Source organism: Ambystoma mexicanum, chromosome 9 (genome assembly GCF_040938575.1).
Source record: "Ambystoma mexicanum isolate Mex_15411 chromosome 9, UKY_AmexF1_1, whole genome shotgun sequence".
NCBI classification, from domain to species: Eukaryota; Metazoa; Chordata; class Amphibia; order Caudata; family Ambystomatidae; genus Ambystoma; species Ambystoma mexicanum.
Window position 1 is genome coordinate 1002675952 of NC_090931.1, and position 15320 is coordinate 1002691271.

Consider the following 15320-nt stretch of genomic DNA (forward strand, 5'->3'; position numbering starts at 1 on the left):
GCCAGGTACCCAACTATATTGCCAGGTGCGCCAGGCCTCCAAATCCAGTACCCCGGACAGTTGAGGCAGGTCAGTGCCTACCAGTTGTTGCAAGAACTACCTGGCACGTGATATCAGGAAGGAACATTGATGAGCTTGGCAAAATTCACCCAACACCTACACATTTGAGGATTGAATGCCAATCATGTACCACTGAATCCCCTAGAAGTATCCCACAGTATGGGGAAGGCAGCATTTACAGCAGGATGAGAAGAAGACTGGCCCGTTGCAATGTAAAGAAGCAAGAGGTCAACTGATTAAATGTTGGCAACTGCTATGCAGAAACCTGAATATGACAACCAGTAACATCCGGGATTTTATGAGGCATACTGCCTGCACTCCAAATTAATATTATTGCTGTAGTAGTTGGGAAACAATTTCCCCCGAAAATGATAGATCCGACGACAAATATATGCAGGTGCAGTCTGAACTGGATGCATTTGGGGGAACTTGGTGGAATTCAATGTGATATTTCTATGCTAAAAGTAGGTTGAAAGACACGCCACATGCTTTGGAACTATTAACACAGCCAATGTTTTAATCCGTCAAAACAATGCAAAGTAACAAGACATTTTTAACATGAATGTTATCCTCACAAAAGTATAACTGAGTGTATTTAGGTCCCTATCCCATAAATATGCACCTGCCACAAAAGTACCATTGTAAGAGGATCTTTTCCGGGAAGTATAATGCAAACCTTACCCTTCTAAAGTGTCAAACACGCTAGTGGGAAAAGCCCCCACTTAATCCTCCCGTAGTCTAGGAAGAGGAAATGACAACAACGCCACTTGTAATAGACACGTATGCGGGATGATCACTGTAAGAATACACTACAAGAAGACCCGAGCCCAAATGTCAAAGTCTGACACTGAAATAGAAGATACACTACCAGGAAACCTAGATAACCACTAACAACCCTCATCAGTTGAAAATTGGAAGCACACTTCCATGCAAGCCAGGGATATTATTAAGCCTCCCTGTGATAACAAGGACCTCGAGCCCTGACGTCCCTTCATGTTGAAGCAGACCAGTGTGACAAAATGGGCAGGAAGCTCTAAATCCCAAATAATGTGAATCCTCATCCTCCTCAAATGCCATGAAGAGAACAGGTCAAAACTTTCAAACAACGACATCTCCAGAAGAGTCGTTATCACCCTTTCCCTGTCCCTCATTCACGGAATGCGAATCAATGAGACCTCAACATGTATATTTATGTCTTATAAACATCTACACCCTGTGATGGTAATGTTCCAGAAAATGGAGAGCAGAATCCAGCACTCTCTCACAATAACCCCACCATGGGTTGTGCGATGTGCTGCAGCAGGCAGAAAGGTTTCTCTTTCTTCCACTTTGAGGTGTCCTCAAACCATGCTAGTTACCAGATTCACTCATACAACCCCTAAAATGTCACTTTGAGGGCTTGTATGCATGCCTCAGCCCGCCACATAACTTGACAGGCATTTACCTTCACCACTAACTGAACCCCAAAAGATCTATACTCATGTGAAGGGTAAACTATTAGACTACTGCCCTCAGAATTGTATCTTTTGTCCAGCCAGAACTGAGGCCCTGTGAAGCTGTTCCGTGACTACCCTCTTAAAGGTCTGAAAACATTCCTCCTTCGTCAAGCATTGGTTCCAAACCCATCCCAATCACCCAGTGATACATTCCTCATCTAAATGGAGCCTCTTGCTTGGAACTCTCGCCCATCTGAATTATTTCTCCAAAAGCACCCTGCAGCAGCTACCTGATAGGGTCTGGGTACAGCGAAAAATATACATAAAATACACATTTATTTAACACTATTAATTTTCCACTGCAGAAAATTGAACATTCACAAGCAACACAATGATATGTAACCACATTAAATAGTGTTGTCACTTGTTGATGCTGTCACAGTTTATAAATAGGTACGTCTGTAACAGGTGGGATAAAGTCAAAGATATGTAGGTGCAGTCTGAGCTGGATGCATTTGGGGGAACTTGGTGGAATGGAATGTGATATTTCGATGCTAAAAGTAGGTTGAAAGACGCGCCACAGGCTTTGGAACTATTAACACAGCCCATTTTTTAATCCGTCAAAATAATGCAAAGTAATTAGACATTTTTTTACATGAATGTTATCCTCACAAAAGAATAACTGAGTGCATTTAGGGCCCTAGCCCACAAATATATATTTTGTCAAAGACAAAAATATTGCAGACCCGCAGCTGTTAAGGGCAAAATGCAGGCCCAATTTCCACCATGCCAGAGGGCTCTGCCAAAGTTGATGGAAAAATCACCCTTAATAATTTACAATGGGCAATGCGATGTCAACTGGACTCCCGTGCATCAAAGGGGATCCTTGTAAATTTGGAAAACTAAATGACATGTCTTGTGAAATTCACCACATTTGGGTTACAATAGCACTGCATTAAATAGTTGTTAAATGACCCACCTTCGTGAAATGCAGAATATAGTCATAAGTCAGTGCATGTTTTTTAAGGATGATCAAGGCCATCATGTCATTTACACTCCCCCGTACACCATCGTGTTTCTCATGCTGGTTTATTCAAAACATGTTTATTCATGTGCCAAGAAGAAATAACATAAGTGATTGATACACATAGCACAGCCAACATTTTCATCATTCAAAATACTTTCTGTGATGATATTCTCATAAAATTCAGTCTATCTGGATCAACGGATGCCGGAAACTCTCGTTGTTGTGCTCGGTTGCTAAGTAACATCGTATTATGTGTCTACTGGCCGTAGAGAGAGGGAGGACACACTCATGGGCGTCTCAAACCGCGTCCATATTGAAATATCGCAGCATACCTTATGTGTGTAGCGAGCATCATGTGGAATGTAGATAAATAGGCCTGTGTCTCAACAATGTGAGAGACAGAAGGTGATTAGTCACCCTGGAACAATCCCTATGTTAGAAAATATTACGTGAAAAATGGGAAGCATCAGAAAAATCAACAAAATAAAAAGTGCCTAATCCCTGATCAATGAAAATAAAGGGCAGGTCAAAAACACAACAAAGGACTAATACATTCGGATTGACCCCTGAACAAAACAGAGTTTTCATTACATTGTACACATATAGGTGTGCCTGTGATTAGGTCTTAGAGTGCCCACTAATGTCGTTTTTGTGTCTGGGTGAGCTGCCTTTTATGAGAATATCATCACAGAAAGTATGTTGAATGATGTCAATGTTGTTTGTGATATGTGTATAGATCACTTATGTTATTTATCCTTAGCACATGAATACAACTTTGTTTGACTAAACTACCATGAGAAACTCAATGGTGTAAGGGGGAGTGTAATTGACATGATGCCTTGATCATTGTTTTTTGTAAATGCCGATCAGGCCTCCCAGGCACCCTGCGTTTAGAATCGTTTTTTTAAGAAAAAATGAACTTGGAAGAAATGTAATAGTAGTTTCTTGGCACAAACACTCTCCCGCTGCAAGGTTCATTTTAGCTTGTCATCTACTACAACCCCATGATATTTATATGATCTATGATATGATATTTTATTTGTATCACGCTCACGTAGCGAGGGAGGGGAACAAGGGAGGACAAAACAACGATCTTACTAGGCCCACTGACATTGAAAACGTGCCAGTACATGGAGAAGGAAGGGGGGGAAGTGCGAGAGGGGCGAGGTGGAAAGTGCTGAGCAAGGGATAAAAACAGCAGCAAATGGTAGTGAAGCCAACAGGGTTGCAAGTCATTTAGTACACACGGAAGGCTATGCTAGCTGTTACTGTATAGCTCCGGTTATCCCTACATTTGTACCGAAGTACTTCCGTGGCTAGTTGGGATCATGCCTACTGTTTTGCACCGAAAGCCTTGCTGGATAGCATGACTGAATAGACCTGCATTCAAAGATAGTTACGCACACATTTCAAGTACTGCACACTTTTCCTAAAGCCTTTTTCAAACTGATGATATGACCTGAAAAAAGTATTTTATTTGAACAACCCTTCTTAAAATAAAACTCACACAAACATGACAATGCTCCTGTAAGCAATTCATAAAACAAGACATATCTAACTTGTTGCTTAGCCACTTAGTATGATTGCATTTCTTCATCTCTGCTCTTGTCCGTAGGAGGCTGTGCAATAGTTTATACAGATGGTTTTAGTTAAAACCTGAAATGGATTCTAGGATTTGGAGGCCGGGAATGTTCATTCTTATATTTTTTTATTTTTAGACGTTGCATGTGGTTCTTCTGATGCCTCAGTAACACATGTTTTGAACGACACACTAAATTAAAAGTGGAACAGGGGGCATTTATCCTTTACATATTCTGGCTCTCTGTATCTTCTGCTCCCAGAGTAGTATTTCAAATGCACACCCCTGAAAAAGAACAAAAACAAAGAGCTAGACGGGTGTTTCTCACGGTTTCATGTCTTTCAAAAGTTCACTTTTATATAAAATACTCCTTTCTGCTATCAGTTAGGCCTTCCTGGAGAGAGGGGTCATTTCGCAAAGCTGCATCCGCGGTCTCTGCAAATTCGGTGCCCTTGGCCTCGTTGGTGCGGTAGGTCCCCTTGTGCCTGTACAGGTAACGGAGTAGTACCACCAGAAGGCAGATTAGGACTACCACCACTGCAGCGACGACACCTATAAAAGAAAATATCCTTGTCAGTCTTCACTACTATTCAAAAGCAAGAATTGGCAAAACCAAACGTTTTGGCTTTTGTCTAAGTATTAGGTATTTTTCAGCACTGCTATTAGATGCCCAAGTACTCTCCCCATTTTCTACCAGCTACCATCAATAGCCTTTACTCCATATTCTGCCCCCATTAAAAAAAAAAGATACAGAATAGGGGGACAATAAGGAAAGTGTTGTTCCATCACAGAATGACACTTTTCTTAAAAATGGGGGGCATGCTGTTCTTGATTATCACCGCGCTGCACACTCCAATATCAACACCCCATATATTTGTCAGGTAAGGTAACAAAATCAAATTTAAAAAAAATAATCCACACAAAACATAAGCCGATATTGGCCACATGTTAATTAATGTGTATTCACTGTGGGTACCTGATTAAAGTGGTTTGCCAACTTGTGCATGACACATGGTTAATGAATGTTTTCCGCTGGACAGCACTGTCCAGAAAAACAAGTAAAAAGGATGCCATTTCAACTTTCAAAACACATTCCGATGACTTCATTCCATTGAGAAAGTGCTCACCTGCAGGTTTCCAACTTACATGTTGTGAGCTATGCCAACATTTCCCCTAGGCAAGAGTATGTGCACACTGTGGGATGTATTGACAAACTCTGCTATATGCGGCCTCACTCTGCTATCTATGTTGCGAGAAACAAGGCAACACCCTTGTGCTCGCCAAAACTGCGTTTTCAATACACAAAAAGATGGCTGCACAACCTGCCACCCAGGGTGCATGTGTGGTGGAAGAGAGCATGCGCTGCAGAAAAAGTGCCAGTGAACTCCATGACAAGTAAACATAGAGTGCAGGGGGAGCAGCAGCGCTTTACAAGTGAAACTCCAAAATTTGCCTGTAAATGACATTTACTTTGCTGCTGAAACTTCAAAATTCCTGTACATAACACTTTCCAACACTCAAAATCTTGCTTGGCGCTAAAATTCATTTAATCTAATGAAGTACTGTGAATTTACAAGGTCCTGAAATATTAAGAGCAAAACATTTCCTGAGCAAAACTGGATTGTCTGTGAATGACAATTCCTGTCAAAAATCTGTGTGCAGCCACACTGGGCTACCTGTGAGTAACAGCCCCTGTCAAATGGGCTTTCCTGATTAAACTTTAAAGTCGTCTAAAACTAAAGATCTGCCGGATTACCAAATATAAAAGGATTGTTGCTGAAAGGAACATGGATCTCAGTTGTTTTAATCCCGCCGGTTTAAATCCAAGAATGTAATTTATCTATGTCATCTGGTGCAACAAGTTTGTTTTATGCTGGATTTCCAGTCAAGAAATTAAGAATTAACTTAGGCTGGCTGGGCCTGCAAGAGGTTGAAAAACAGGTTTCCACTCAAGAGGAGGGTCTTCCTCTCAGCAGATGCTCACTGACACATGATAATTGTGGAGTAGGCCAGACTTGTGTCTGCTACCAAGGACTGAACAATGGTAGATTCTCCAGGCCAGGAAATGGACATGTGAAAAGGTTGTAAACTAGGCTTGCAGAAGGAAATCCCAAAGGTGGGGGCTGCTCCTTGCCTCCAGAGACAGACAAAAGGCTGACCATTTTCTGCTAAGAATATGTAATGAACATTTTTTAGAGACTTATAACTCGCTATCAGAAGAGGGGAAAAATATAAAACGGGCAGATTTGTTACTCTAATTTTTGGCCCTATATTTCAAAAAATGGCGGAACTGTGTAGTATATTCTGAACAGGAATGGCAATAGATGTGGTTTTATGGGAACTATATTTATGCTAGAATTGTTAAACGTTGCACACACATTCCTAGGGTGAACATGCATATTTGTGGCAATTTGGAGAACATTTGGAAAATGATTTCAACGCGAAATGGACAAAATGTTTCAAAAAGGTGAAACAAGATCTCACAGCTGTGGGATTTTGATGAACAGATGCTCCATAAAAAATGTAATCCTTGTATTTGATTTTCATAGAGGTTACACATGTTTAAATATGTATTTAGGACACAATATGAGTTTGGTACTACTGGCTAGGGGAGGTTTCTAAGGATTGTAAAAACCAAACCATGAACTTGACATCATCTGTCTTTGATCCAATCACTCGGATGCAAGGCGGAGATGAGGCTCTGACCCAATCCCAGTTCACAGGGGTGAGTTTAGTTAAGCCGGCCCATACACCCACTTTTGTGATGTAATTTTGACATGATAAATAGGGACATCTGACAACACATACACGCTCTCTCTTCTGATTCCAGTGAAGCACTCTGATCCAGCATTCAACATCCAGCTTTCAACATCCTTCTAGATCCAGATGCAAATGACCAGGCCAAGCAGTAGCTAAACCATTGCAGCTAGGCCTCAAACCTCAATTAATCCTCAACTAATCCTCACAACCCAGTGGAGCACTGTGGTGTGGGGAAGCATCCTGAAACCAGCTGGCTTGCTACCATAAATGCTTGCCTGATGAACTTACCATCCCGCTTATCTGAAATATCCAGAAACAAGAAGGGCAGATCCCGTGCAATTCCGGCGAACTGCCTAGCTGACCCTGTCCCGCGCCTGATGTGCTGTCCTTCCCTGATAGACCTGATCCATTGACCAGAATCTTGACGGGCCAAAATCTTAAATACCAGTGGCTTGTGAGTATTAATAGGATGCTAGAGAACTATTGCATACCTTTCCCTATCTTTTCCCACCCTAATCTCTGAACTATCCTCACTTTCATAACCAGTAACAGTGTCAAAATCTTTAGTGCTATCTTATTCTGTCTGTTTGCTAAAGCGTCAATTCCATAGTCATTTTTGTTTGTGTAACTCTTATCCATAAAACCCACTTAGAGTGTTTGGACTGGTTCCACCAGGGAAGGCACTGGGGATCTGTTACTGAAGTCATGATTAAGTCTCAGAGATTACTTTATACCAACCTGGTTGTCTAGCCTGCATGCTCTAGCCTTGAGTAAAAGCCTAATCCATATAATCTGGTTTTAAACCGAAGTTCTTGTCCAAATGTGTGTCTTTATTTTCTGAAAAAACACCTCTCACTAAAACCTCCATAACTCCCTCAGTCTTGAAGATAGAAACAAAATTTCAATTCCCACTGATACCTAACATTCTTCGCTATCTCCACAGCCCAAACAGTGTCTTTGACCCGTTTTTTATCAAAAATCGTATAGTAAAGTTTGCCGCGAATTTACATTTTGCAAAAGATTTACACGTGTGAATTGTCTTTGAATGATTTCCCACTTTGCCTTTGAGAGTCCAATTGTTTTCTTTTGATTAAATCATTGCTTGTGATTGCTTGCATCTGTTCAAAGCGGCTCCCATAGAAATGCATAATAATTTAAGCATTTTTGGACTCAATTAGTGTTTTTACTTAGCCAGTTTCAAAGCTATTCTGACAGTTGAAAAGTCAAATCCGTTTTTCTCTTGTGTTTAAGGGGGGAAGGTGGGAGTGATATTCTGTTTGATCTGTATTATTCATGAGTACCTGCTCTCTCCTTACATCTATTTAAATTGCCTATTGGTGAGTTGAGGGGTGTTGCAGGGGGAACTTCTAACCACAGTGCTATCTGTTCCAAACCAATCCAAAAGTATTATTTTCTGCAATGCATTCTTTTTGTGTTCATCACTGGATTCCCAGTGCATTAAAGATATTATTCATTGTTCTTGTCACCCCTTGGTGATGGTTGTTACCTATTAAAAATATATTGTGATTTTAAATAATTCTAAGTTAATAAATATTTACCATAACAAACTAGTCTGATTCTTGGTTCAGTGTGACCGGTGGGGGGGGGTGGTATTTTGATAAGGGTGTGATACGAGTGGCATATCATTCAGAATATTGAACTTATAGACAAAAATAAATGAGGGTTTCATTTTCGCACTACATGCTGGACGAGACTTGGGTTTGTGCCTGATTCAAATCCCTTACAGCTTGCGGGCTCTTGTCTGGGATCCTGAATTTGACCTACCACTCGTGACAGTCTAACACAGCATACTAGCCTACATGGTACATACCCCTTTTTGGGTTGGCATACTGTACTACACTGTACAATCACTCCTCCAAAGAAATACTCAAAGAATTGGGCCTGTTTGCAAAAGTAAATTAACTCTGAGATAAGTCAGAAGGAAATTAATATTTCTGAGATGGCAACACCAGTGGAAATTAATATTGCTGGAGAACACTTCCTGCACAAACTGTTTGTTAGGGGTGAGTGGCCAGGACAGGATGAACAGGTATGGCTGCAGGAAATAAAACAACAAGTCACTGCAATCGACCTTGATACCTGGCAGGACAAGGGTCCATTACATCAAGTGCTTAGCAAGCTGTACATGGCCCCAAAAATAAAAGAGGAACAGTGCAAAATTGCAAAAATAGCAACCTACCTGTACCTTCACATAGGAATCATACAGGAAAAGCATGCAGACAATAAAGATTTGACAAAGAGGCCAATCTGCACTCTGCAGAGCAAAGGTTCCAAGATAGCCAAGAATCAGAAACAGAGGCTAGGCAGTATATCACCAAACTAAAAGAAGATCTGGCTATCTCACTGCAAAAGAATGCAGAACAAGATACCCAGGTAGAGACACTGCAAAAAGAGTGTCAGGAAAGTGTTGACTCTTTACAACAGAGTCAACAGTAGTTGGAGCAGCAATTAACCTTTAACAGAGCTTGCGCAGAGCAGGTAGTCACCCTACAAAACCACCTAGAATCCTTGAAAGAGGAAAATAATAAATGAATTATTAAAGACATCCACCCTCAAGAGGAATTTGATGAGGAGCGCCAGAAATCTAGTGCATTAAAAAAACAGAGGGATGACCTGGCTGCACAGAGGGGCACTCTAAGTCAGGAGAGGGACGCCGTAGGCCAGGAAGTCAGCCAATTAAAAACTAAGTTAGAGGAAAGAAAGCTGGCCCTTCAGGAGTTAAGTGAAATTAAAACGGATTATGAAAAGCTACTAGAGCACACCAGGCGGGTGGAGGATGCTCTGGCAAAGAACACTCAGGCCAATAAGGACCAAACCAGGAGGTGAGTCTCCTGCAGCAAAAATTGACCCAGTATTTCCAATCCAGTCAGGAAGCACAGAGAGACCAATAGGCTCTCTGTGAGAAGAATGGCAGGCTCCACAAACAGATAACCGTGCAGGAGCAAATCATTGAGACCAGTAAGGCCTAAATAGAGAAGCAAAAAGGTCAGATTTTGGCATGTCATCAGGGAATAGGGGCTGAATGAGATGAGATATGAAGGGACAGAGAAACCCCAGAGCGCAACCTCAGGACCCCCCCCTGTCATCAGGGACTTTAATCCCTTCAGTTCCATGGACTCTGCCACCCTCATGTCCACTGGCTCATATGAACCAAGGGCCACGGGGATGGTATACTTCAGCACAATGGGAAATATGGGACTGACAGATCAGCGCCTCCCAGAAATGGATGGGCGGCCATCGCTGTATAGATTCCCAAATGTTAGGGCTAGCCTCTCTGATCAGGACAACTCCAGTGAGGGGAGAATCAGAGAATTGGCTCCTCAAAAATATCGCCTACCAAGGGATCAGTCTGTCAAATTTGGTGGGGAACTCCATGAAACGAGACCCACCAAGAGTATCTTAAAAACCTCTTCCCAGCTAGGGCAGTTGGGGGGGGGGTACTCAGCCAATCCTGGGAGCAAGGGAGAGTCAGAAGACTCTTCTGAGCACCACAGTTCTCAAGAGACTAAGCCCCACATTCTGCAAGCCATTCCCAAGCTCGCAGAATCAGGGAGAGCCTAGAGGATCAGACAGCCACCTCCTGTAGCGGTGCCTCTGAGTCAGAGGATGAGTGGACAAGGGTGACTAAGATGAAAAAGGCCAACAAAATTAAGAGGACCCTACTGAAAGATCCTCTGAAGCAAATCAAGGCCATTAGGAGCGTCATAACTCCTTATCATAAAAATGCCAAATATTCAGTTTGGGAGCATCTCTGATGGATACTTTCCACCTGAGGGATAGCCAAAGTTGCAGTCAATATGTCAAGTGGACATTTTCCCCTGAATACTCCAGCTTCTTTGCGTGGCTGGAGGATCAGAACCACTCAAGATGGTCCACCCATAGGGTGGCCATCTTAAAGCATTTCTCCATACATAAAAACCCTCAAGAGGCCCACAAGGCCGCCTACAATCTGCAATGTGGGGAAGACCAGGCCCCACAAGAATTTGTAGAAGCGTTAAAGAGTGCCTTTGCGCAGACCACCAGGAGGGTGTGCACAGACAGTAGGGAGTTCATTAAAACCTTCTTTCATGCTCTCCCTAAATAAATCATGACCCAGCTGGTGAGGGACTTTCATGAGAAGAGATCACTAGACTGGGTCATTGAACAGGCAACTTGTATTTATGAAGTGCAGAAACCAGTAGAAAATAAAAGTACCAATAAAAACCCCAAACCAACCAACACCCCTGCTACTACTAATGTGGCGGAGGTGAAGGTTACCCCCGTTTTAGATCTGGAGATGGGGGGGCCTAAAAATATTCCTGTGCAAAATCCTCTTAACCAAAGACCCAGAAGGCCCTGGGGTCAATACCAAACAGGTAGTCAGGGAGTTAACCCCACAAATGGGGCCCCTAACTCTCCTGACTATATCAGCCCACGTTACAAGGGCAGCAGACCCATCCTGGGGGAGGGGGAATCCAACCAGGCAGCTGCCAACACAGGAAACCTCCCTCCTAACTTTCCCCAGTAGGGCAGTAATCCCCCAAATGCCGGATTGAGTTTCTTTCCCTGGTACCCACCAAACATCAACCCCCAAAACAACCCTTCTTTCTTGCCCTACTTTCCTGAGCCCAGACAGCCCAATGCGGGAGAGGGAAGGCCAGGGTGGAGGGGTACCAGAACTATCCCAACCAAGGGTATTATGGGAGAAGGGACAGTTACCCTTCCCATGATCAACCTAGGATGGACCAGAGAACCCCGTACCAGCCAGAGAAGGTGTCCCAACTGGAGCGCCAGGTCCAGAACTTGTCACAGGATCTGGGTCGCATGTTGAGGGCTCAGCAGAACCCTCAGATGAACATGATATCCCAGAACCCCTCAAATCAAGAGTCTGGTACTCCATTGCAATGACGAGGAGAGAACCAAGACAACCCACCGGTTCCCAAGGAGGAGGCACGGGGGAAGTGGGGTGTAAAGTCTTAGAGGAAGCTTCCTTCCGCACTTGTGAAAAACCCCTGGAAAACCAGGAACCAGAACCAGAATCTCCTGCCCCCGAAAGGCTGCAACCTAAGGAACAGAGGGCGGGTAAGAGAAATAAAGGAGCTCCTCCCAAAGAAAAATGGGTCCCAAGAGATCCTAATCCAGACTGGGTAGATGTGGGGACTGAGTTAAAACCGCCCATCATTGAACCCCAGAATGACCAGCAGGAAAATCACTTGGACCAAACCAATTCTGGTGACCGCCTCCAAAAAGGGGGGCAGCCCAGAATCAGAACCAGGGAAGTCCAAAACTCCTCCAATATCCAACTGTCACCTTTTTCTTACAGGTTCCCAAGATCCCAAACTAAATCCTGCCCAAATTACCCCTCTGTCAGAATCCAAATCAAAGAAATTAACCCACCAATTGGCCTAAAATGTGCATTATCTTTCCCCCCTTGAGGAAAAGGAGGGAAGATTTTATGCCCTCGTCCAAATACAGGGGCAATGTACATTTTTGGCACTGGTGGACACTGGATCCCAAGCCACCCTTCTGTCAAAAAGGACCTTTGATCAGCTGAATTCAGGAAGGGGGGAGGGATACCAAATCCCTCTCACCCCTCTTCCTGCACAACTTCAGAACTTCGATGGGAAAGAAATTCCTGTCGAGGGGACTGCGGATTTAGACATTAAAATTGAGTGACACAAGGTGAAGCACCCGGTCATAGTTGTGACTCCAGAAGGCACACACTGTTTACTAGGGAATGACATCCTGCGTAGATCGTCTCCCCTCATAGATTGTGTAAACAAGGTCCTCTGGACCCAGACTAACCAACCAATAAAATTAAAACATTGGGCCTCATTACGAGGTATGCCGGTAAGGGAAAAACTATGCCGGTATTTACATACCGGCATCATTTACCGTTCCGTAGCATTCCGACCTGCAAACCCGGTATTAGCGGCATACCAAACAACGGTGCCGCTAATAGCGGCATAGGCACGTACACGCGCACCTTCAGGGAGCAAATACCGGCATGCCGGTAATAGGGGGTAATTCTAACCCACGCATACATGCAAATACCGGCATCACAAAGCCGGTAATCACGGCCTGCACGATGCCGGCCATACAGGCATCCCAGACCACCCACAAACAGCAAGCAAGATACAAGGCAGCTGCCACAGGTGCATACAATCCCCACAGGTGGAGTCAAAGGAGGCTGTGCCAGTATGAACTGAGCACACCCACACACCACAACCCTCCCTCTCCCGGTGTAGGCAATGCAGAGTTGCCCAGTACAAAAGGAGCACAACTAAACACCACACCCCTTCCTACACCAAACTGCCACCACTAGCATTTGCAAACATGGCGCAGGAGGACCTGCCTATACTGATACAACTACAGCAACAACTGCAACAACAACAACAACAGCTGCAAGAACAGGCAGCACAGAGGAGACACTGGAGGAGAAGGAGGTTGGGACAGGTCCATCCATTACCACCAGCGCAGCCACCAGAGCATCGTAGGCAGCCAGCAGTACATCGCACCAGACCCAGCCCATTGAACTCTACCCCTGAGCAGATCCACACCCTGTACCGGTTGGACCGTGACACCATCACCACCATAGTGCACATGATACAGAACGACATTGCCAGCCACATACAAATATGCACTATCATCCCCCCACTACTAAAGGTGGTGTCTGTGCCACACTTCCTGGCCACAGGCACCTACCAACACACAGTGGGCCAGCTGCATGGCATTTCACAACCACTATTTTCACGCATGCCCTCCTGAAGCACGCAAGAACCCACATATCCCTACCACGGACTGCCCAGGAGATAGCCGAAACCAAAGTAGGCTCCCAGGCACTGGCAGGCATGCCCAATTGTGTCGGTGCCATCGACTGCACCCATGTGGAATTGATAGTCCCCCATGCCATAGAGGCCGTGTACCGCAATCGCAAACAACACCACTCCATCAATGTGCAAATGGTATGTGACTCCAGGAAGATCATCACCCATTGCTGCGGCCGATTTCCTGGATCAACACATGATGCCATGTTACTGCGTAAATCCACGGTACCCCATCAAACACGAGCGACATGCCGGACCATGTGCCTGGCTGCACAACCGTCCCATGGCAGTGCTTTGGGGGACTGATGTGTGGGGATGCATGAGGGGAGGGGGGGGGCAATACTGCACCTGGCTCGGAATAGCCGGTGATTGGAGAATGCATGCAGAGCCAAACACTCCTGACCTGAACCAGTCAAATGGTACATGACACTTCACTGGGCCACAGATCACAAATACTGCATATCAATGAGAACAAGTAAGAGGCACAACCAGGCCACCATGGTGATGGCAAGCAATGCATGAATGAACAGGACGGCAAGTGTGGCTATGTGGGCAGTGTAACCATGCATAGTAAATAATGATCAGCATGAATTTGAGTCAAAACATTGTTGTACTACCACAGCATATCTGCCTCAGCATGCATGATTACACCCTGCATCATCTATTGAATGCCAACCAGACTACCACACCTCATGACAGTACAGATTTTCATGCTAACAGGGACATGCGCATGGCCACACCAAATAGCTGGCGGCATGACTGTGCTCCCTGAGTTACGGGAGTTCAGAGTGACACACACCTATTTGAATCTGCTTGCTGGTGATGGAGGATATCCCTTGAGGCCGTGGCTACACACCCCTGTGCCTAACCCGCAGAATGGCCATGAGGAGGAGTACAATCGTGTGCACACCCGTACCCATGTTGTCATTGAGCAGACCTTTGGCCTGTCGAAGTGGCGGTTCCTCTGCCTCAGCAGGTCTGGTGGGGCACTCCATTATAGGCCTGAGAAGGTGACAAAGATCGCCATGGCCTGTGTCATGCTGCACGACATGTGCGTCCGGAGAAATGTACCATTGTCACCTGACATTGACGTGCATGGGCCGGGTGAGGATGATGAGGACTGAGACGGAGGTGAAGTAGCCCCACTGCCAGTACGTGATGCACGGGATGGCCCTGCCGTACGGCAAGCACGAATTCAAGTATACTTCTGAAACACAGGGACTATGTAAGACTTGTGTCAGTCAGACACTGGGCCAATGTGAACATGCACAAAGGGAATGTTGGGAGTTGGGCACTGAACACCGTAACAGATTAAATGGATGCACACGAGAAATAACAATGTCCAGCCATGGATTTATTTTTTGCACAATTTGTGTATTATTCAAAACTGCAGAAATGTGCCCACTCCCCCCTCCCAGATCCCCCAAACAAACTCCCTCACCCACCCCACAAACCCCAGAAAATACCCCAACAAACTCCCTCACCCACTCCACAAGCCCCAGAAAATACCCCAACAAACTCCCTCACCCACCCCACAGATCCCAAATGTCCCCATGTGTGCAACAAACAGTGTTCCCTTCACCAATGTAGTTCTTCACATTGTCATTGCCCAAACAATTATTTCCTCGAGA

General features: G+C 44.6%; 1 protein-coding gene across 1 annotated transcript in view; it reads right to left on the reverse strand.

Annotated features, from left to right (window-relative positions):
• Positions 1-3978: 3978 nt before the first annotated feature.
• LOC138488884 (glycophorin-C-like) overlaps positions 3979-15320 on the reverse strand; it is a 273760-nt gene continuing 262418 nt past the window's right edge. The window contains exon 3 of the mRNA XM_069616254.1: positions 3979-4654. Coding sequence (XP_069472355.1) covers positions 4458-4654 — 197 coding nt within the window. The 3' untranslated portion in view covers positions 3979-4457. The remainder of the gene's footprint in view (positions 4655-15320) is intronic.